General features: G+C 32.6%; 1 protein-coding gene across 1 annotated transcript; it reads right to left on the bottom strand.

The window, feature by feature from the left end:
• Positions 1 to 4,153: 4,153 nt before the first annotated feature.
• Positions 4,154 to 25,418, bottom strand: LOC102801996 (aminopeptidase N-like). Its single transcript, XM_006812523.2, has 14 exons — positions 25,157 to 25,418; positions 24,220 to 24,340; positions 17,790 to 17,944; positions 16,877 to 16,990; positions 13,437 to 13,574; positions 12,059 to 12,193; positions 10,327 to 10,511; positions 9,895 to 9,980; positions 9,198 to 9,535; positions 8,150 to 8,226; positions 7,205 to 7,315; positions 5,756 to 6,058; positions 5,464 to 5,536; positions 4,154 to 5,162 (listed from the first exon to the last, which is right to left on the bottom strand). The coding sequence occupies exons 1-14, from the start codon at positions 25,295 to 25,297 to the stop codon at positions 5,016 to 5,018; spliced, it is 2,124 nt and encodes a 707-aa protein (XP_006812586.2). The 5' UTR covers positions 25,298 to 25,418; the 3' UTR covers positions 4,154 to 5,015.
• Positions 25,419 to 25,780: the final 362 nt, after the last annotated feature.

Genomic DNA, 25,780 nt, shown 5'->3' with positions numbered 1-25,780 from the left:
TTTTACCAAAACCTAATCAAATCTGCGCATTGGCCCAGAGCATCTATGCACCAAGTTTCATCAAAAACCGATGTATGGTTCTTGAGATAGCAGTGGAACAGTCGGACACACATACACACACACACACACACACACACATACACACATACACACATACACACACACATACAGACACACTAACTGCAAAGACTCCCATTTTGTGCTTCGCACATGGGAGTCAAAAACGGTATGTGAGTAATTTATCTCAGTGGTTTCTTTAAACAAGATACCAATTGAACTATAGTTCTTCTGATGTTCCAACATAAACAGCATCATAGAATAACTGTCACACGCAACGTAATATTACCGTAATTGGTATAGTACAGGTGTGATGGTTCAAATACCAAAATGACAACAGTAACAGAAAGACTTCCCTGGCGGCGATGATAAAATACGAACACGGAGCCAACAGATGAGGTTTCAACTGGTACTGGTATTATTATACTCTGCAAACATCAAGTACAATAACGCGGTAAAACTCAACTACTCCAATAACTAGATACTTAAACTCCAATACAATTCAACGAGATCTCCGATCTGAACTCAGTGCTGAACAACTCCCCTATATATACCCCCACTGTCTATAAATATACCATTACATCAGCATACATAATGAGTCTGGAACTTACTACAAATTTCTAGAATGTTCCATTACCTTCTATTGCCTCCTGCAGTGATCTATTACCTATTCAACCAGTTTCTAAACAAAATCTAGAATATTCCACCCAGACACAGTACGGTTCTAGAACATTCTCAGTGACACGGAAGTGGTACATAAGTCGTATGCGACAATAACCATCACTAAGAATTCTTAGAAATGGAACTGTGCATGCAGCTTTCAAGTAAATTGATAAATATGATAAATCGGTGAATTTCAAAATGTTATTCAGGTATCAACTCAAATTGTAGTTTCCAACGAAACCGCGAACTGTAATACAATACTCATTGTATACAGTATTTTCGCATTAGTATTGATGTAAGCCTGCACAACAAATGACAATAGGTCCAAAGTACAAGTAATGTTTAAACTGACAACAGAATTGTACAGATTTATCGTTTTATCTTGAATTTGCCAGTTCTTTCCAAATAGTATTTGTATCTTATCAATTCAATCTGAAAATAATTTCCAAGAAATACATGTCGAATATCCAAGTCTTAGTTTCACATAAATAAGTGACAACGGTAATGCTAAATTGCTTCATATCCTGAGAAAACATGTTTTTTGCTCCGACTATACGTCGCTGTTTTGAGCCACATTTTCACAGACGAGCCGACAATTTGACCCCCAATTTTAAGATTTTTAGCCATTATTTTTGGCGGAAACATCATTTTTTTATCCGAAAGCGCCAAAACGTCAAGCTTTTTGGGCCCAGTCTTCAACTGCCTGGGGAGCACTGACACTAAATATCCAAAATAGTATGCACGAATTTTCAAGTAAAAGAATCTAAAAAGCTGATTTTTAAATTCACACAATACTATTATAACTTTCATATAAAATGTACATTGTTCTTTAAATTAATCTAGTTGGCAACTTTTAATTTCTATTCTGTGTACATCACGTTCTGAAAACAAGGCTAGAGTTTTTGTCAAATACGAAATCTCAAAATTGGTCTCTTCACGGCAATTTTGTTGTTGTTTCCAAACAACAATTCCCACTCATTTGTCTCTTGTTGTTCACGTGTTGTTGTTATTAGTGTAGGACATCCCAGAGTGCATTGCTCGATGATGTAACTTGCAAATGGTGTTCAACCACAGTCACTGTGGGTATTGATTTCATTGCATAGTTGACCGGGCCACTCCATGAACAGTTTACTATTACTATGACTAAACAAATTTAGATACCATTAAATAACACATGAATCACATGTTGTGAAAACTACGGGCGATTTATTTTCACTGTATTCAAATGACGCAGCTGGGCTAAAATTACATCAACATTAATCAACGGTTTAGAAATATATGGTAGGTATATTTTCTGAATTTCCCACCAATCACCAGGCAGACTATCTGCTCGTATCGTTTTTCGGTCGACAAGATTACAGTAGTGGTAGTACGTTTGTTGAATTTTCAAGGATCAAGAAAGACTGATAGATAAAAAAACAAACATGTGAATTCATAACCTACTGTAAAAGGATTAATTAATTACTGGGTTTTAATTTTGCTTATTTCGCTGACTGGAAAATGCGCTAAATTAAAACCCAGTGAATATGTAAAATTTAGCATAGAACACATTATCTAAATGATAAAACAGTGAATTTAAAACACACTGAGTATGCCTGAATGATAAATCAGTGAAATTTAAACTCAGTGAAAATTAGTCATTTCACACTCAGACCAGTAATACAAGTCTGAGTTTCACAGTACATGTACTAGTATATCCCTTTTCTTTTTGTATATATTTCAGGATTCAGCATGACATAACATGAAGCCATTTAATCATTGTACATTGGGAGAACAATGAATCTTTTGTGGATGTCGATTTGTAGTTATGTAATCAAACAATACACTATTTCGCACGTCATATCTCGATGCACCACATTTTGTCGTAAGACCATCTACCAGTTTGTGTGTATATCGTTATTTAAGTAAGTATTCAAATACCACGGACATACTGTGTGTATTTTTATTCTCACTTTAATTGTTTGTCTTTATTCACATCTGTATTGCATTTTAGTCAAATTCCTAATAGGGATACGAACACAATAAAGATAATTATTATTACTGCAAATACATGTACAATATTGCGTGTAACTGTCATTTTTTAGATCTAAAGAGTACGAAAAGTCAGCTTTTCAGCAGGTAGTGGTCATATTGTGTTTAATTGCAAAATGTGTAAAAAAAAAAGATTTTTTGAGATGTAAAGGCAGGAAAAGTAAGCTTTTAGCAGGTCGTAATCACACCTGATTCACACTTTATTACGTCCAAAGTTTGTTTTGTTGAAAAGTTGTGGTGATTATGAACGTTGATTATCGTCCTCATATATTAGTACTGATTGATATTACTTTGCAATTCATCTATCATATTAATAAAATTAAGATATCCACTGTAATTGTTTATTGGTGCACAGTCCTTCTATAGAGAGTGCTACAGAGGTATTGGTGTTTTTTCAGTGTCAATTGACACATAAGTGTCATTCATTTGGACAATACAATTCAATTCAATGGGACACACTTCCTGTTTCAGTCAAGTACTAGTATTTTTGGAAAGTATTAACTCCACCCCTTCTGCATTCAACGAACTTTTAATTAAGCCAATAATTTACTTGATTTATTAATTTTAACTGATAGCTGAGATTAATACAATGTTATTAAATTGTAATTCTACACAGGGGAAAAGATTGACTTTTAAAAAGCACAACGTAGACAACACATTTTTGACCTAAATCTCAACGACCTTCTTACTAAATAAAAGTTGTGAAAATCAATTATAAGCAACAATTTGTACCACATTGGGTGGGGGTGGGGGGTGTGTGGAAACTTAAATAACGATAATTTAAAGAAATTGACATTCAACAAAATGGTTTTCCACGAAATGTCATAGACCAGTCATATCTGCGTCCATTTAAATTGGTCGTGAGAACATTTGTTAGGTTGGGTTCACGTATGCCAGTGATCAGCCTTTATTTTAGTCTTAGTGTTTTGTATTATTAGTCTAGTTTTGTTTAGTGTAAATGTAACCATTTTAATTCCCCCTGGGGAATTTTATGTGTTTAATAAAAGTTAAAGTTATAATGTTCATGATTACGTCAGGATATTGGTTCCATTAGATATTGGTTCCATCGCTGATGGAATAATTTAGTGAAAATAAAAACCAGCGAATATACCCTTTTCATATATTTTACCTTTAACTTGTCAAAAATCAGTGAAAATAAATTCCATACAAAACACCCAAAGTCTTTTCAGCATAAAATAATTCCAGCTAAAATAAAGTATTCTACAGTACCCACATTACTAATTGAGCAAATACACGTACTACATTATAGGAGCAAACTTTGTATAGAATGAAATACTATTATCATACAGGAAACTCACTAAATTATGTGTAAACATTTTTGATTTTTTTTAAAATAATGTTATGACTTTGAATACAGTTGTTCACTGTTCAAAAAAAAAAAAAAAAAAAAAAAAAAAAATACAGTTGTTCACATTAGAGCCCATCACACTGAATAAAGTTATTAACATCAGAGCTCTGACTTTGAATACAGTTGTTCACATTAGAGCCATCACACTGAATAAAGTTATTAACATCAGAGCCCTGACTTTGAATACAGTTGTTCACATTAGAGCCCATCACACTGAATAAAGTTATTAACATCAGAGCCTTGACTTTGAATACAGTTGTTCACATTAGAGCCATCACACTGAATAAAGTTATTAACATCAGAGCCCTGACTTTGAATACAGTTGTTCACATTGGAGCCCATCACGCTGATTAAAGTCATCAACATCAGAGCCCTGACTTTGAATACAGTTGTTCACATTAGAGCCATCACACTGAATAAAGTTATTAACATCAGAGCTCTGACTTTGAATACAATTGTTCACATTGGAGCCCATCACGCTGATTAAAGTCATCAACATCAGAGCCCTGACTTTGAATACAGTTGTTCACATTAGAGCCCATCACACTGAATAAAGTCATCAACATCAGAGCCCTGACTTTGAATACAGTTGTTCATATTAGAGCCCATCACGCTGAATAAAGTCATCAACATCAGAGCCCTGAATCTGAATAACGTTATTCACATCAGAGCCCATCACACTGAATAAAGTCATCAACATCAGAGCCCTGACTTTGAATTATGAAAGGTAGTCAACACATTTGAACAGTTAATCCCCTAATTTGCATACAAATGATGACTTATTAGCATAAATTCCCATGACAACAACAATAATTAGCATATCAATGACTGCTGATGTTTCCTGTATGATTCATGCAAGGTACCACCAGTCACTAGTCCCTGGGGAGAAGACGTTTCATGTTCTATCTTTGAGATACATGACAACATCGTCATAATTCTTCGCCATCCACTCAATGTTAGTGTTTATTTGTTGTAATCCCTTATAGAACTGAATAGCATGGTCATTGGACATGTCATGGTATCTGTTACCAAAATCTTCATACTGAAATTTTGAACAGAGCAAATTATTAGAATGAACTTAAACTTAGAAGTAATTTTTCATATCAATTTTTTATTCACATGAGTGAGCATGTTTGATTTTAATGCATTTTCAGCCATCTTGAATTGGATCATGTGCAATTTTATATATCTCATTTATTTATTTATATAAATTTTTATATCACTTTTTGCTATAACCCAACGTAAAATTATTTACAAGAAGGCAAGAAAGTTATTATTATTTTGCATGTGTATACCTTTTATGATCTTAATCAAAATTTTATCAAATTTTTGTTAACACCAACCTTTTCTCTATCAGCCTGAGTGTTCATACTATCAGCAAATGACCATATTATTCCATATGCATTGTCTTCACCACTACAATATAAAACATTGCAACATATATATTTAAAAGTATGGTGGCGGCAATTAACAAGACATTTTGCATGGTTCATGTATAATCAACTGAAAACTATATATTCACCATTTCCTCTAACTCAACAAATTCGTGAAAACATTAAATCTAGGCATTTGTACACCAATATGGTCACATAAATTAATGAACTGGAATTATTATTATTTTTATTCTGAACTCACATGCTTGATTTCATTTCATCAAAGTTTGACACTACGTAATCCCAGGCTAAGTAGTAACCCAGGATAGAAGCGTCCCTAACGTCATTGACGACATCAACAAGGTCTTCACTCTGCATGTATTTTGCCATATAACTCTGTAATTTCCATGGCAACCCACTGCATGCTAAACCATATTTCAAGTCATCAGAGTATGGTCCATCAGTGGCGTTCACCAATAGTGAAAACACCGTCTCCCAATCCTCACCACTGTTACCATACATCAAACCATGGCATAGCACAGTTTGACGAACATCTGCAATTAAACTTAAAAAAAGAAAGAAATTCAACAGTTCATCACTTAGATGTAAATTAGAATACTGTAAAAAACTTATTTTCGCTGGGTGTTTTGTATGGAGTTTATTTTCACTGATTTTTGATTAGTTGAATGTAATGTTCACTTTCCAATATATGCAAATGACTCTCACATAATATAAACCAGATTCACAAATATAATAACTCAATTTTATAAATCAAGTATTTTAACTCAATTGTGCTAACTCAAACTCAGTTATGATATAACTAAAGTATGTTAACTCATTTGACAAGAATAACTCAAGTATTAAGTAACTGAAACCCTAACATGGCAAGAAAAAACATTGATAACTTAAGTATAATTCAATTATGATAACTGACACATAACTCTAGTATGTAACTCAAGTATAACTCAATTATGATAACTGACACATAACTCTAGTATGATAACTCAATTATGATAACTGACATATAACTCTAGTATGATAACCCAAGTATAACTCAATTATGATAACTGACACATGACTCTAGTATGATAACTCAAGTAAAACTCAATTATGATAACTGACACATAACTCTAGTATGATAACCCAAGTATAACTCAATTATGATAACTGACACATAACTCTAGTATGATAACCCAAGTATAACTCAATTATGATAACTGACACATGACTCTAGTATGATAACTCAAGTAAAACTCAATTATGATAACTGACACATAACTCTAGTATGATAACCCAAGTATAACTCAATTATGATAACTGACACATAACTCTAGTATGATAACTCAAGTAAAACTCAATTATGATAACTGGCACATAACTTTAGTATGATAACTCAAGTATAACTGAATTATGATAACTGACACATGACTCTAGTATGATAACTCAAGTAAAACTCAATTATGATAACTGACACATAACTCTAGTATGATAGATAACCCAAGTATAATTCAATTACGATATCTGACACACAACTAGTATGATAACTCAAGTGTAACTCAATTATGATAACTGACACATAACTCTAGTATGACAACTCAAGTATAACTCAATTATGATAACTGACACATAACTCTAGTATGATAACTCTAGTATAACTCAATTATTATATTTATTTCATAAAGGCAAACTTTTACAACAAATTGTCTCTTACAAGTTTGTTTTCCTATCATTCAACCATTCAGAAAACTTCTTCTGGGCTTCCAAAATACATTCACTGTTGCCATAGTAACAAGCAAATCTGGTGGCCAATGCTGCATTATGGCTGTTACAAAAGAAATAAATTACATCATAAATACTGCATAAAAGGCTCCAATTGGACCTCAATGACATAATGCATTAATATACAGTGACCCCATGCCGAAGGGGTCATGACTTATTAAGAGGTCTTGTGAAAGAGGCATTTTCACCCTTCTTGATAACAATTGATGACCGCAAAATTTTCGTTTATAGACATTTTGCTCAGTTAAATACTAAAAATCAGAATGATAGATTTTTCATAGGGTTTCATCGAAGTAGCACTGACCGAACAGGTAAAATTGTGAATTGACACCTTGAGTTGAGCTTTAACACATTTTGAAATTTATGGGGCAATGGACGTCAGATATCGATAATATTGGTGCGGTCTTAAATACACCGACATCGATCGTATCATTGTCACTTTAACAGCTATTAAATAAAATCATTTGCTTTTTTTTCTTCAAATTTACTGTTGAAAAATTATTTGAAACATGACTAATAGAGTGGAGTCACTGTACTACACTATACATGTAATAAAGTAATGAGAAATAACACTTATCATGCTTAACAAGTTCACAAAATAGTCCCATTTATAGTCTGCACTTCCCTTGAAAAATAGTTGAATTTTTTGAGTAAAAACTGAAATTGACTCAAATTTTGTCTGTTTGCTTGAAAATTAGGGTTCATGACAAAAAATATTGAAGAATATAAGAAAAGAAGGCAAAAAAAAAACTTGGGTGAGAAAGTCTGGCGGTGAAAAGGATAAAACATCTTACTAAAAAACAAACTACAGAATATTGTAAATTGTATGAAACAAATGTGACACCATGCCTATACATATATATACTAGTATACTCACAACTGTACAATGTTCTGAGTTGTCAGGCTCCATCCTAGTCTGCTATACATTGGTTTTATCACATCTGTCATCATACGCTACAGAAATAAAAACAATGAATGCTTATGTATTGATAGCAGCCAGACTTTCACACTCAAATTTTTCTGCACTTTTTTTTCAATATTCTTCAATATTTCTGAAAATGAATCCTAATTTTGGAGCCAACACACAAAATTTTAATCAATTTTCAGTTTTTACCCAAAAAATTGTCTTCCAAATCACCTGAAAGTACAGGCTATAAACTGAACTATTTTGTGAATTTGTGATAAAAATTCACATTTGCCGCAGTTTTGATGACAGTGTCACGTTACAGTAAAATTCTTACAATGTTACAGTAAAATTCTGAAAATTTTTTTAAGGAGGGCGGGAAAAAAATAAAATTAATTCTCTTTTTTTTCATTAGATTTGTGTGATTCTCAAAGAATTGTAAGTGAGATCATTGATCGGAGAGAAGAAATGAAATTAATTTTATTCCATGTATAACCTTGTTTCTCATCAGCGTGAGACTTGGGTACTTTGATCATGATACTGCCACGAAAATGCAACTTGGGTTTGTTATGCGGCGGGCGGAAAAAAATGAAGATAAAAATAAGCACTCACAAGTCGGTGGGCGCGAGGAATTACGCTGAAATAAAATGTTATTTTTATTTCACTTTCGGCTCCTGTTCATACGGGGGTCGCGAAACAAGGGATAATAAAAGTCTGGCCTAACTGAAAAAATTTGTCAGATTCGGGGCTACTATTGAGCCTCACAATTGTTTTTCAAAAATTGTGCAGGTTTAATTTATTTGCCAACAGAGGGCGCTGTGCAGTGTAGAAAGAAGAGGGACAAACATGTTCTTTCTGCATAATTTTGGTGGTACCTTTTGTGGTGTAGTAATTTTTGTGGTGTAGTAACTGATAATTACGATTTTTTTATAAAATTTGAATAAAAATTGGTGGTCCACATATTCATGATGTCATTAGTGTGAATACAGAACGCCCTCTCTCTAATACCCAGTTCCCATACCCTGAAGTCTTGGTATGCTTCTGTTCGTTTCAGCATATTATCTATGTACTTAATGGCAGACTCTGCGGCTTGCCATGGCGCATAGTCCATTTCAATCGTCAAGTACTCCAAAAGCTGCAACGATGTGTTGACACTGATATCTTGAGATTGAGCTATATTGAGTACATCATCCACTAAAGCGGCCCTGTTCTGTATTGATATAGTGGTGTGATCCATGTTCAATTGTTCGATCAGTTTACGCCAATTGTCAGCATCATAGTTAACTCGGTAGTAGCCCGTTTGATTGACGTTGAGTAAAAACCAATCAGTTTTACTGATCCCAGTTAAATCAAATGTTTCTGTGATCAAAAAAATACAACAAAATAACTAAACACATAAAATACATTTTGCTTGGCAAAAATCAACAATTTGCTGCAATTTTAAATTCTCTTTCCAACAAACACTTTGTGCCTATGGTGCTTCCACATTTTAAATTCAATTTTGCCAATTTTTATGTTATTCTTCACAAACTAATTTAATGAATTTGGAACAAATACACAATCCCTATTGATTACACATATTGATCAGAATTTTGAAAAAAAAATATGAAATTTTTTGTTTTTTGAATGGTGACAAAGTTTGCTTTGTAGCTCACAACGATAAACTCCACAGTGAGTTTAAATGAATTATTATTTATAGAATTAATCATATCACTTACTGGTTGACTGTGAAAACCATGTCCATTGTAGACTGCTGATTTCAGACCAAGCAGAATGAATGTATGTTAATGGTATAGACCAAGGTCTGTGTGAAATGGAAAAGAAAATCATCATATGGGGAAAAATAGACAAGATTCAGTAACTTTTCTCTGAAAAAATCTCTCATTTTTCAGGTCAAATTAAATGATTTTGATTTTTATGCAGGCTGCATGATTCTTTGAGTTAGGTCAAACGATGGTCAAAAACGATGACTCCTGGCATGTTGCAGACAGCGGATACGCGCTTATCAGCATCCGTTCATATGACTATACAGAGTCATATTAGGAGATAGAAAATACTGCAGATATTCACACAGCTTTATTTTGAAGACATTGCACACTAGATCTGTTTAACATATTTAATGACAATACATGATAAAAACACCAACATACCCTAATTCTGGGTACTTTCCAGGCATTGTTGCTTTTTCGTGAGGATTTAGCAAAAATCTCTTTTGTTGAACTGTAACTGCATTATTTTCCCTAGTTGCCATGACAATAGGATATCCAACTTGTCGGAACCAAGGATCCATTATCATCTTCAAGTTAATATGTCCTTCACTGTTTCCAGCATTTGCCTGCAATAATGTCAGATCCCACATTTCGACTGATTTGTATGAAGTTTATTTTCGCTGATTTTCAATGAATTTTGAATGTAAAATATATTTTGACTGGATTTTATTCTCAATGATTCATCTTTTCAGCAAAAATAAATTCTGAGAGAATAAAAGATATTTTACAGTATGCGTGAAATAAAAAAATAAAAAAAGGACAGACAAAGGTCATAGTGTCGTCAAAACCTATTTCCATGTTTATGATGATGATTCGATGATGGTAATTCAGATGAAGTAAAAATATATCAACGCCATATTCCTCTCTGAAAGAAATTTCAACATTGAACTATAGAACAGAATTTCAAGTTCCAAATCAGGGGGGCAGACATTCAGCCTTTCCGTGCATTATGGGAGATCTTGTAGTGAACGAAAAATCACTTATTAGCAAGAAAATTATTACCAATACTAATGAGACATTATAAAGAGTTTAGATACTGTAGAATACTTTATTTTCGCTTGGAATTTATTTTCGCTGAAGGGATGATTCCGTGAAAATAAAATCCAGCGAATATACTTTTTTTTCTATATTTCACATTAAACTCATGAAAAATCAGTGAAAATAAAATCCAAGCAAAACGCCCCAAAAGCCTTTTCAGCGAAAATTAATTCCAGCGAAAATAAAGTATTCCACAGTAAATGGGTATGTCATTTATTCCTCATTTAAATAATGCTGGTTTGTGGCTTAATGATTGGCTGCCTACAAAGCGACCAAAAGTTTCTAGAATTCATATTTACAGTACCCAGAAAGTTGTTGCTGGAGTTATTATAATAGGTTTTTGAAGACAGTACAGTGAGACACGTAGCGTCTATTGATGTGACTGTGTGTGCCGTATTGTCAACATAGCCTTATTATACAGCTCTTGATATATGAATCCAAGAACTGAACAAAATGATAACAATTACTGGGACTTTTGTGCCGTAATCAACTTTGCATTGCAACACGTTCACCATGTGCGAAACACTGTGTAATCTTTCCATATAAGGAATTTACATTTCCTAATATGGTAGTAATGCAGATATCCTGCACAATACTGCAAAAATAAGACATGCTGTAACTAATTACGACTGGTTATCCACTCCTCACTGAAGTCTTGACTTTCTGCTACTTTTCTGCTCCAAAATCATGCAAATTTATTTGCAACACCATCCAGAATTGGCGGTCACAAATTTGTTATTGTGGCCACTATCATTTGATAACGCCTGTGAGGGAAAATGTACAACTGTCATCCATTGTTTTGAAAATTAGCATATTCAGATTAGAAGTGTTATATTTTTTAACCAATCAACATCCAGATGCATATTTAAAGGAGTTAATCATTGGAATAGTTTGGTATCCTGGCTAATAGAGTACATACATAGTAGTCAACTAATAATAAGCATCTCTGATTCCAGATTTTAGAAATTTAGAACAGGAAACTTAAATATTTACACCAACATTTTACCATGGAGAACCAAAGGTGGTGTGGAGCGCCCTCAATCACATGCATATAGATTCTTTTGTTTTACGGTACCTGTTTTGACAAGTGTATCCACAAATCATCCATTTCAGTGTTATTGTACAAGTTATCTTTCAAATATTCCATGATTCCACTATGAAAGACATCCTTGTCTAAGAAAGATTCTATCATTCTGATCAGTGAAGCAGCCTGGAATAAATAAATAAATAAAAAATAATAGCAATTAATTCTTCCACATAACATTGTTTATTTTTGTTTCAAATGAGAAAAAAACCCATTCACAAATATGATGACTAAGAAAGCTACACAGACTTATGTTAACTGAAGGAAATTTGCCGAAATTTATGAAGACAAGAATTATTAAAAATACAACAACATCAGAGACACCACTGAATGGAGTGAAACGAGTAGCACATGATACCAAGATCTAATTTACTTTCACCTGTACAACTTTCAAGCATGGGTCAAATTTGATATGGAAAGGAGACTGGACAGATTTAGCTTACAACATGTATCATCAAATTTCAGACATGTTTTATAAATATCGTATATACACGTTTTTTCAGAACATTTTCTGTGACATGTTTAAACAATGTTTTTATAAGTAGAAAACAAAATCCTAAATTGGCTGAAAGTAATAATACACAGTTAAAGTCAATTATCGAGTACCGGTTTAAAATTACTGGGTGTAATGTATTTTTTAATTGTTGCAATTTTTTCTGACTTTTTCAAGACACATTTTTTTTTTTCAAAATTTTGGATTTTCAGACCTGTAGTCAATTGAAAATCATGTCTATTTCATCCCAAATTATCAAATATATCATAAAATACATAAATTGGCAAAATGTTACAACAAAATATTTTGGAAGGGAAAAATTATGACGCTTAAAAGGTTAAACAGAATCTTCAATCATCAGTCCTTTCTTTAAGCACATGTACCAAAATCTACAAAATAAACTAATAATATTTTTTCCATTTCATTTTTTCAATTATTTCTATCAATAGCTAATGAGAATACGTAAAATTACGTACAAATGTGCAGAATTCAAAAAGTAAAAGCACAATATATTGTTTTTTACGCTATCCTGTGGGGCCCATACCAAACAAAGCAGTATGATGACTGTGTCCCCTGACAATTCAAATCATACTTATCATTCCAAAATTAAGAAAATAACAGTGCTTCACTTAAAGCAGGGGAGTCATCACCTGCGCATGCGTCAGATGGCAATAGCGTGTCATTGTTTACAAACAAGCGTCTACCCATGAGCCTTTGCATTTTTAGAGTGTGTTGTTATCGTCGCTTAGGACTCAATTCCCGCGCGTGCGTAGGTGACGACCCTCCCGCTTTAATCTGTTGAAAATTACAAGAAACTTGTAAGTAATTCCATTTCCCACAATGCAACACAGTAAATCAAAGTGCAACCTATCTCACCCGTTCATAAATTGATACACCAAACAGTTCATCAATTTCATTCTTCCATCCGACTGGTCTGACTGTGGGAGGCGAATCCAGACTGCTGTCACTACCAAAAGCTTTGAATGTCACTATTTCTTGATAAAACTGCTCATACTGAAAAATAATTAAATACAAGTAATATGTTTATAATTATTTAGTTGCCTTGGTTACAGTCAAGCATACGGAAACTCAGAGTAACTTATCTCATTGTGTTGTGAGGTACTCGGATTGTGACAGATAAATGAAGGCCGGCTTGCATTTTAAAAAATCATACAAAATTAAGTCAATTATTTAGAAAAAAAAATAATCATAAGGTTATTTTGCTTAAAGATTTTAAGGAGAAATTGAGAATAAAATGACAAAAAATGTTCAGTATTGTTTCACAAATAAACAGGTTAAGGTATTTGCCAACTCATAATTTTTGAGAAAGTTGGTAATAAATCGCATGAAATATCATTATTTTGTGACGTATTTTGAGAAACTCGTCCTAATATTTTATCACTATTTTAAGAACAATTCCATAGAGAACAATGTTGAAGAAAAATTGCATTTTTTGACATTTTTTAAAACCCAGATTTTTGGAATGATTGAGGACAACAATAAGTACCCATTATTGACAATATGTGATTATTTCAGTAGCATACAATTTGAGATATTGCATAATATACTACTGTCAAATGGCCACTATCCACTAAAATACAACTTTTTTTAGTCAATATCTTCATAAGTACAATTTATGAATAAATTTAATATATTTTGGTTAAAATTGTGATCTTCAATCCTTTCTTTAGGTACTAAAGGTTGTTCTCATATTTATCGGGCAGATCAACAGACATTTTTTTTTTCTCTTCTGTTTAATTCTGATTTTTGTCTCAAGTAAATATTTTTGGCCATTTTTGGTTAAGCATGATACTGTAGAATACTTTATTTTCGCTTGGAATTTATTTTCGCTATCTTCGCTGAAGAGATGATTCTGTGAAAATAAAATCCAGCGAATATATTTTTTTTCATATATTTCACATTAAACTCATCAAAAATCAGTGAAAACAAATTCTAAGCAAAACGCCCAAAAAGTCTTTTCAGCAAAAATTAATTCCAGTGAAAATAAAGTATTCCACAGTATTTCAGAAGATTTCATTTTTTCAACAGATAAGAAAGACTGTTTTACTATTTACCAGGAGTAACTTGTTGTAGTTCTGTTTCACATTATTTATCATTTTAATTTTCTTTTCATCATGCCACTTTTATATTCTAGAAAAGTTTGTGTCAGTCTATGGAGGTAAAACTGAATGTGATCTATTGTAGATACATTATTTATTCACTAGTTTTTAATTCCGTTATTTTTTACTGTAAGTAACAACTGCTGAATTAAATATATTTTGTCATGTAAAACAAGAACCAACACATACCAAAAATTATATTTCAAAAGTGAATATTCGTCGTGTATTTTAAGTCTAACCGGACCGAAAGTGGGAATTTGTTAGTACTCTAAATATCCAAACATATTTTAGTATAAGGTAGTAATAACAATAGAATTTATTGTTTCCATGCCAATTTTATGAAATTAAAACCCAGTTAAATTGCTCAAAATAAATTGTTTTACAGTATATGTATATTTTTCAATACAAGTGGATTAGGGATTTCTCTATAAAATAGAAATAGTTCATAAATACCAGCGTATTGTCAATAACTGTAGATGAGATGGGATTAGAGAAAACATGAATTCTGTTTAACCTTTCGAGCGTCATAATTTTTCCCTTCCATTTTGTTGTAACATTTTGTCAATTTACATATTTTATGATATATTTGTTAATTTTGGATGAAATAGACATGTCAACGTAAAACCATCACATTCGAACAGTTGAAATAATGAAATCAGAATAAACACACCCTGATGACATTGTCTGTTGCAACTAGTATGATGATAGTAGAGTGACGATGAAATACTATGATTTTGTTTTTATTTGAAACAATATCTTTTCGAATCATAATCATGTAGAATTGCAGAAATATAATATGAAAATGATAGAGTACGGTACTCACAGTACCTCAAGAATTAATAAATAACAAATATTTTTAAAGAAATGAATATCGATACTATCACAATTTCTATGATATGAGAGGTACATTACTTGGGGTTTGTAACTACGGTGACATGATACCAAGATCCCGTCACAATCTCGCTCTCACATAAGCGTTCCAACTCAGAAAAAATGCGAATGCGCATGCCCGAGGTAACTAGGATACTGGGATGTCCAGGTGGATCAAAATAGCTGCCCACGATATGACGGATTACGAGAACTATATTTTCTGTACATTTTCGATGTATTACATTTTTCACTATGATAGTGACAAGAAAAGTTGATTTTTTTCATTACAAACCTTGAACATTGATATGCGTCATGTCAGAAGGTCGTAGCCTCAGTTTCGCTATCTACGAGAAGAGACTTGAATGGGATCTTGATATGATGTCACCATACAGTACTATGCGAGTTGCAAACCCCAAGTAGTGTACCTCTGATGATATATATTTACAAGTCATATTTTCAGAATGACTTGAAAGTCAAAACCCTTTTAACATCGATGTAATGAACAGGATACAGTATCAACTCTGAGTATTATTACTGTCAGTAAAATTGAACAATCTCAGATACATTTCTTTTATTTCATTATGTTTTAAAACACAACTGAATCAGGATGCAAAAACACCTTAGTAGCCAATCCATGATGAAGCACAATCACAATAAACTAAAAACAGCCATAAAAGAGTCAGGAAAATGTTTGAAATCCTTGAATTTCAGTGCCACAAGGTGAGATGTCATGTGGTTGCCGATATTACTGTAATTATTCAATGGGTTTTTATCTGCTTATTTCGCTGACTGGAAAATCCACTAAATTAAAACCCAGTGAATATGTAAAATTTAGCAAAACCTTGATTTCAATACCTACTGAATATGCCTGAAATGCTAAATTAGTGAAATTTAAACCCAGTGAAAATTAGTCATTTTACAGTATATAAATGGATCACGTCTGAAGAAAATCCATCTACTGTAAAAGGATTAATTATTCACTGGGTTTTTATTTTGCCTTTTTCGCTGACCGGAAAATGCTCAAAATTAAAACCCAGTGAATATGTAAAATTTAGCATAGAACACATTATCTAAATGACGAAACCTTGAATTTAAAACCCAATGAATATGCCTGAAATGGTAAATCAGCGAAATTGAAACCCAGTGAAAATTAATCATTTTACAGTATTATGCATTTTTGGCGTTAAAGCTACCATCGGTTTGTATCATTGATACATGTACATGCATGCTGGTTCCCAAAAGTATTTGGAGAAATGAACCCAGATGAAAGAATGAAGAGTTGAAGTCCAATTCATAGCAAACACTTATAACTAGAAAATTACTCACGTTTTGCCATTGTGGATATATATGATTCACACCTATGTTTTGGTAAAATCTTGCAAAACCTTCCGATAACCATAATTCGTCCCACCAGCTCGGAGCAACAAAATCACCGAACCACTAAAACAAACAAATATATACAGCAATGCTATAATCACAAATATTTGTGGATGTTAAGGCCAGACATTTTTTATTCCTTGTTTCTCGAGTTTTTATAAGGCTATTTTTTTGAGGAGGGCGTACAAAAAATAAAATTAATTCTTTTTTTCAATTAGATTTGTGTAATTCTCAAAGAATTGTAAGTGAGATCATTGATTGGAAAGGAGAAATGAAATAAAAATATTCCATGTATAACCTTGTTTCTCATCTGTGCGAGACTTCGGTACTTTGATCGTGATACTCCCATGAAAAAAAAATTAAGATAAAAATAAGTTTTTTTTGCAATTTTTTGCACTTACGCTGAAATTACGCTGAAATAAAATTTTATTTTTATTTCATTTTCGGCTCCTGCTCATTCGGCGGGTTCGTGAAACAAGGGATAATAAAAGTCTGGCCTAATTAACATTTAATATTACTCTAAAACGTTCAGATTTTATTATTTTCTACACATGTGTACATTATAACCAGACGAGGCTGGAGTTTATTGTAGTGAAGACAAAAATAATTGTCGACATATGGGCACAATATGTCAGGTTTCAATCAGTATTAATTACACCACAAATGCTGTAACTTTGATTCCTTGCCAAGTTATTTCAAATTTAAAAGGTTTGTGACAACATCGACAATACAACTTTAAGACAGAAGGTCACAATGACTTTTATGACTTCTTCACTAACTATCTTAAATTACGAGATCAACGTTCTAGCAGGGACACTACTAATGTTTACAGTTATATACCGACCAATGACGAGTTACTCACCATGTGAACTAGTTCATGTGAAATCACATGTGCGCTAGTTTGTAACTGAGATGGGGAATGTACGCTACTGTCGTATAAAACTAGATAATCTTGATAAGTGATCAAGCCCCAGTTTTCCATGCCCCGAGCACTTAACGATGGCAGGGAGATCATATCTTGAAAAAAAAAATGATATCATCAGATATAAAAAAAAATCAATCTTCCAATATAATAAAATTGATTTTGGTGTATTGTAACAACACAAAAAGTTGAAACATTTTTAAATGAAAAAGGTACCTCAAATTTCTTGGCAATGAAGTAAGATATCAAAAACCAAACAGTAATTTTGGGCACACTCCCAAGCAAAGCTGGAATAGATATGGCTGAGATATTTACTCCAAGTTTTGTAGGAGATACAATTGACACAAAGGTGCATGTTGCATGGAAACTGTTGGTCAGGATTTCAGGTCAGGTGTGATCTGCCTGTCAATTTTGAACGAACAGGAGAATTAATACTAGCCTGGAATCCAGACATTCTGAATACAATTATACATAAATGAAAGAAACGATATATTCAAACAAGCAGCCTATCGGCTGAGATAGCTCCGCTGTTAGCAATGCACATTTCAATTAAAGAACTGAAGACATCATTAGAAAATGAACAATATGAATAGTATCAAAGCAATCGGACTTACAGTTTTTAACAAGAAGTCGAAAATATCACTTTTTACCAAAAATTACAAAAATATTCACCAAAATAAATTAATTAGAGAATTGAAGATATCATCACAAAACGAACAAATCTGAGAGAGGTCCACATGTAGTACCTATATATGTAATATCAAAGCAATCGGACTTACAGTTTTCAACAAGAAGTCGAAAATATCACTTTTTACCAAAAATGACAAAAATATTCACCAAAATTAGAGAATTGAAGATATCATCACAAAATGAACAAATCTGAGAGAGGTCCACATGTAGTACCTATATATGTAATATCAAAGCAATCGGACTTGCGGTTTTTAACAAGAAGTCAAAAATATCACTTTTTACCAAAAATGACAAAAATATTCACCAAAATTAGAAAATTGAAGATATCATCACGAAATAAACAAATCTGAGAGAGGTCCACATGTAGTACCTATATATGTAGTATCAAAGCAATTGGACTTACAGTTTTCAACAAGAAGTCGAAAATATCAGTTTTTACCAAAAATGACAAAAATATTCACCAAAATTAGAGAATTAAAGATATCATTACAAAATGAACAAATCTGAGAGAGGTCCACATGTAGTACCTATATATGTAATATCAAAGCATTTGCACTTGCGGTTTTTAACAAGAAGTCGAAAATATCAGTTTTTACCAAAAATGACAAAAATATTCACCAAAATTAGAGAATTAAAGATATCATTACAAAATGAACAAATCTCAGAGAGGTCCACATGTAGTACCTATATATGTAATATCAAAGCAATTGCACTTGCGGTTTTTAACAAGAAGTCGAAAATATCAGTTTTTACCAAAAATGACAAAAATATTCACCAAAATTAGAGAATTAAAGATATCATTACAAAATGAACAAAACTGAGAGATGTCTACATGTAGTACCTATATATGTAATATCAAAGCAATTGCACTTGCGGTTTTTAACAAGAAGTCGAAAATACCAGTTTTTACCAAAAATGACAAAAATATTCACCAAAATTAGAGAATTGAAGATATCATCACGAAATGAACAAATCTGAGAGAGGTCCACATGTAGTACCTATATATGTAGTATCAAAGCAATTGGACTTGCGGTTTTTAACAAGAAGTCGAAAATATCAGTTTTTACCAAAAATGACAAAAATATTCACCAAAATTAAAGAATTAAAGATATCATTACAAAATTAACAAATCTGAGAGAGGTCCACATGTAGTACCTATATATGTAGTATCAAAGCAATTGCACTTGCGGTTTTTAACAAGAAGTCGAAAATATCAGTTTTTACCAAAAATGACAAAAATATTCACCAAAATTAGAGAATTAAAGATATCAACATGAAATAAACAAACCTAAGAGAGGTCTACCCAAGGTACATATACACCAAGTATCAAAGCATTTAGGCTTGTAGTTTTCAAGAAGAAGTCGAAAAAGTAAAACATTGACACGGACGACGACGACGGACGACGACGACGACGACGACGGACGACGACGGACAATCACTCATATGATAAGCTCCGCTCGACAAAGTCGACAGCGGAGCTAAAAATTAAAAATACACCCTAACAATACCAATAGAGAGAAATTAGAAACTCTTCTAAATAACAAAGATGAAAAACTGATTCTCAAAATATCAAAATACATTCACAAATGCTTTTTTATGAGAAAAGAAAATATACAGAGATTGCCAGCTGCCCTGAAAATATAATGCATTCTTACATTTATATGTAAACTATTTATTTACTACTTTGTCAAAGACTTTTTTTAACAGTTATTTTTTCTTATTCGGTTATACTTTTATTTATTGTTGTTGTATTTTAAATTTATATTTTCTGTATCTTTTAATCTTTATTGTATGTTAGTCCAGATCTCAATGGAGATAGGTTGACAATAAAGTTATTACAATGAGGTGTAATTATTCATAGATTTTCTACAATCATAGACCGTATGTACATACATATAGACAGACAGACAGACAGACAGACAGACAGACAGACAGACAGACAGGCAGGCAGAAAGACAGACAGACAGACAGACAGACAGACAGACAGACAGACAGACAGACAGACAGACAGACAGACGTAATGATTACAAAGGCATTCTTACCTTGGAGGGAATCGCCAATACAAATTTAAAGATTAATATATAGTAGAGAAAAGCGATGCAATGAACTATCAGCAAAAAGTGAGTGCATCCGGTCATTTGACCAGATGTTTATTTGCAGGATTATGCTAAATTACAAATGTTATCGTTTCGACTCAGAGGGGCTTAGCCGAAGTTTACATTCTCAAGATTTCCATTACTTGTAAATTATTTTTAATTTTTTAAAAAGCCATTTTTTCTTGAAATCAAAATTTTATTTAATAAAAAAAACAAGGTCGTATGGCTGCCTATAAGTACACTGTATAAGTCACCGTTTAATAAAAGAAAAAAAAATCACCACGAAAGTCTACTACATATTTAAAGAAAATGTTTGAAGACTATAAGAGCTCTGCAATGTGATTTACCGGTACAATATTCAGATTTCAATACTCACAAATAAATTTTATCAAAGCAAAGGATATAAATTTAATTATATCTATGATTTGCTTCCTTATTTGTAGTCAGGGAGTACTGTAAAATCTGTATTAGAAGCCACATCTCTAATATAAGTCGCACCCATTCTTTTTGAACAATTGAGTACCAAACATTCACAATTTCTCATACGTGTAGATGCTCTAATTGAAGCTGCCACAGTCAGCTGGCACACACGTGATAATAAAATAAATACGATATTTACTACATGGGGGCCGCCATCTTGAATGACGCATAAAACTAAATAAGAAACAAGTTGTGAAACGCGTTTTTCAGATTCCTACAAATCAGGACAAAAATACCAATCTTTCACAAAAATACGGTCTGTTGGGGTTATAGCCAACCGATAACAAAATCTGGCCTAATTCGTCGAAGCAGGCCAAATTTTGTTATCGGTTGGCTTAATGTAATCAATACACAACGATTCAACTTCATCTAAATCACATGTACCGTATGTATTAATACCCCAGATGTAATATGTTTCATTGAAATGTGACGAATAGTTCTTAATAGTTCATTGCAAAGCTTAAAATTGGCTAATTAATATGCAAATTAATAACAGTATGCACAGATTTTAAACCCAAAACTCTTCAAGTCTACATATTGCTCCAGATACCTATGTGCCAAGGTTTATTGAAATCAGATAAAAGGTACTTGAGAAATCAGTGGAAAAATTAAAAAAAATAAGGCAAATATTATGCAAATTAAGAATTTAGTATGCTAGGATTTTAACTAAAAACTAATCACATCTTCACATTGCCCCAGGCACCTGTGTACCAAGTTCCATTGAAATCAGATAAGAGGTACTTGAGAAATCAGTGGAAAAACTAAAACAAGCAGCCTATCGGCTGAGATAGCTTCGCTGCTAGCAATGCACATGGCAATTAAAGAACAGAAGATATCATTAGAAAATGAACAAATCTGAGAGAGGTCCACATGTAGTACCTATATGTATAATATATCAAAGAAATTGGACTAGCGGTTTTTAACAAGAAGTCGAAAATATCACTTTTTACCAAAAATATTCATCTAAATTAGAGAATTAAAGATATCATCATGAAATGAACAAATCTGAGAAAGATCCACATGTAGTACCTATATATGTAATATCAAAGCAATTGGACTTGTGGTTTTTAACAAGAAGTCGAAAGTATCACTTTTTACCAAAAATGACAAAAATATTCACCAAAATTAGAAAATTAAAGATATCATTAGAAAATGAACAAATCTGAGCGAGGTCTACATGTAGTACCTATATGTATAATATATCAAAGCAATTGGACTAGCGGTTTTTAACAAGAAGTCGAAAATATCACTTTTTATATTCATCAAAATTAGAGAATTAAAGATATCATCATGAAATGAACAAATCTGAGAAAGGTCCACATGTAGTACCTATCTATGTAATATCAAAGCAATTGGACTTGAGGTTTTTAACAAGAAGTCGAAAATATCACTTTTTACCAAAAATGACAAAAATATTCACCAAAATTAGAAAATTAAAGATATCATTACAAAATATATAAATCTGAGAGAGGTCCACATGTAGTACCTATATATGTAATATCAAAGCAATTGGACTTGCGGTTTTCAACAAGAAGTCGAAAATATCACTTTTTACCAAAAATTACAAAAATATTCACCAAAATTAGAGAATTAAAGATATCATTACGAAATGAACAAATCTGAGAGAGGTCCACATGTACTACTTATATATGTAATATCAAAGCAATTGGACTTGCGGTTTTTAACAAGAAGTTGAAAATATCACTTTTTACCAAAAATTACAAAAATATTCACCAAAATTAGAGAATTGAAGATATCATTATGAAATAAACAAATCTGATATAAGTCCACATGTAATACCTATATATGTAATATCAAAGCAATTGGACTTGCGGTTTTCAACAAGAAGTCGAAAATATCACTTTTTACCAAAAATGACAAAAATATTCACCAAAATTAGAGAATTAAAGATATCATTACAAAATGAACAAATCTGAGAGAGATACACATGTAGTACATATATATGTAATATCAAAGCAATTGGACTTGCAGTTTTTAACAAGAAGTTGAAAATATCACTTTTTACCAAAAATGACAAAAATATTCACCAAAATTAGAGAATTGAAGATATGATCATGAAATGAACAAATCTGAGAGAGGTCTACCCAAGGTACATATACACCAAGTATCAAAGCATTCAGACTTGTAGTTTTCAAGAAGAAGTCGAAAATGTAAAACATTGACACGGACGACAGACAATCACTCATATGATAAGCTCCGCTCGACAAAGTCGACAGCGGAGCTAAAAAGTAAAACATTGACACGGACGATGACGCCGGACGATCACTCATATGATAAGCTCCGCTCGACAAAGTCGACAGCGGAGCTAAAAAAAGGCCAATATTATGCAAATTAGGAATTTAGGGTTGCCATGAGATGGACACCACTGGGGAAGAAAAAACGTGAAAGACCAATGACAAGCTGGCATAGGACTGTCATAGTGAACTAGAGAAGATGGGTCTTTAATGGGATGAAGCACAAATGAAATCAAAGCTAAGGATAGTATCAGTGGCATGATTTTACTACCTGTACAGCCTTAATGTCCCACTGCAGAAGATTGAAGTGACAATGTCTGAGATATAGGTGCACAGACACATGGAGATGAAATTAGAAGTCCACCTTTTCATTCTTAACTTTGGTCCCTGCTGTAAAGTTCACTATTATACCAACATGAATCATGTGCGATATCTACAGATCATTGTCCTATTGTCCATACAAACAGAGTTGCATAATTGACATACTCTGTGACAACTACTGAGACTCTCTACTTTCGACATTAACCAAAATTAGCGTCAACATTTTTTAGTCGCACATGATCAGGTAAAAGTCCTTGAATGGCGCTTTGCACTTCAGACTTTTACCTGACCTTGATCCCAAGAGTGGCGTTTAACATACCATTAGTTTAAAGCGGGGGAGTTGTCACCTGCGCATGCGTCAGATGGCCATAGCGTGTCATTGTTTACAAACAAGCGTCTACCCATGAGACTTTGCATTTTTAGTGTGTGTTGTTATCGTCGTTTGGGACTCAATTGCCGCGCGTGCGCAGGTGACACCCTCTCGCTTTAATTAGTAAATATTTATTTGTTGAACTTTCTCATCCTTACCTAACTTGGGTAGAGGAAATAGAACTCCCCAGAACTCCTCGAAGTATGATAGACATCGACTACCAAAATTTAACGCAAACTCCATAGCATCTAAATCTTGTTCATCTGCACACACACGGAACTGTGTAATGTATACAAGTATTAAATAAGAACCCTAAAAATTAAAATTTGCTGGCCAAGGTTGATCTGATGAAAATCTAATGTAATTTTAATGTTTATTTCTGAATGTTTTTTTTGCTTTCACTCATGATATGATATACAGCAAAAAAATAAAAACTTAAAAATAAATAAACAAAATAACAATTACAAAATTTATATACAAATTAAAAAAAAATACCGACAGCAGATTTTAATCAGATTGACCTGGTAGTCTGGTACCCGGTAACAATCTTTCATTATCTCCTTTAATTAAAATTTTGAAAATGCAAATTCACTTAACATTATTATTATTTGTTTAAGTTGAATATTATTTGTATAATGCCCTCGGATGATTGACATAAAAGTCATGAAACAAGAAATGCAACAATTTGAAATTTAAATTATCCGTTTTTTTTTTGGTGCTTACTTGGTATAGGAATGAATAGTATTGTTACATGACTTTTAATGAAATGCTTGTAATTTGAAAGTTACGTGCCCTGGTGTCTGATACAAAAATTGAAAACACTGTCCGATATTATACTTTTTCTTGTTTGTTTGTTACACTTTTTGTTTTGTTTTTAGCTTTATTACCTTCTACATGTGTAGAAACCAAAAATGAATTGTAAAATTTTCTTTAACGTTGTAATAAAGCAATATTCTATTCTATTCTAAAAAAATTCAAAAATGAGAAGCCGTGCCCCTTTCTCAAGATCCCAGGGTAAATTTGTTACAAAACTCTTTTATAGGTCACTGGGAACTCAAGTTCAAGCACATTTCATCTGTATTTAATACCCGGTACCTTGACACCATTTGGAGTAATAGTTTCTTTGCACTCAAAGTCAGTGACCACTACAGCAATGAGATAATTCGACATGACGGGCGTAGTGTTGAAATATGCTGTATTCCAGTCACCAATGGTTTCATTTCGGATATTCGGCATATTAGACAACACGGTAGATCTACGTATCCTGTGTTTGACCGCAATATCAAACGTAGCTTTCAGCGCAGGTTCATCAAAGCAAGGGAACACTCTACGGGCATCAGTGTATTCAAGTTGTGTGCTGGCGATATGTCTAGATTTAATCAAACAATATATATATATATAATACTGTACATAGAAACATAATACCTTGATATTTGAAAATATTATGGTACACATCAATGTTGGATATATTAAAGGCATGTGACTGCCCTGTGTGATGATGATCCCACTCATCATGAGAAATGCACACCACAGCTTTTTTTTTTATAAGGTTTTACGTCAAAATTATGGAAGAAAAAAAAAAGAAGGAAAATTCAGTTTTGATCAGAACAATTATAAAAGCACAAATTTAATGTAAATTTGTTAATAAAACTAAAAAGCCACCACATTCATTTTTGAAATCAAATATTGCTTTTTTAAGAGAGAAATTGCACAAAAGAC

This window comes from Saccoglossus kowalevskii, chromosome 8 (genome assembly GCF_978046115.1).
Source record: "Saccoglossus kowalevskii chromosome 8, keSacKowa6.1, whole genome shotgun sequence".
Taxonomy (NCBI): Eukaryota; Metazoa; Hemichordata; class Enteropneusta; family Harrimaniidae; genus Saccoglossus; species Saccoglossus kowalevskii.
This window is presented reverse-complemented; position numbering and strand designations above follow the sequence as displayed.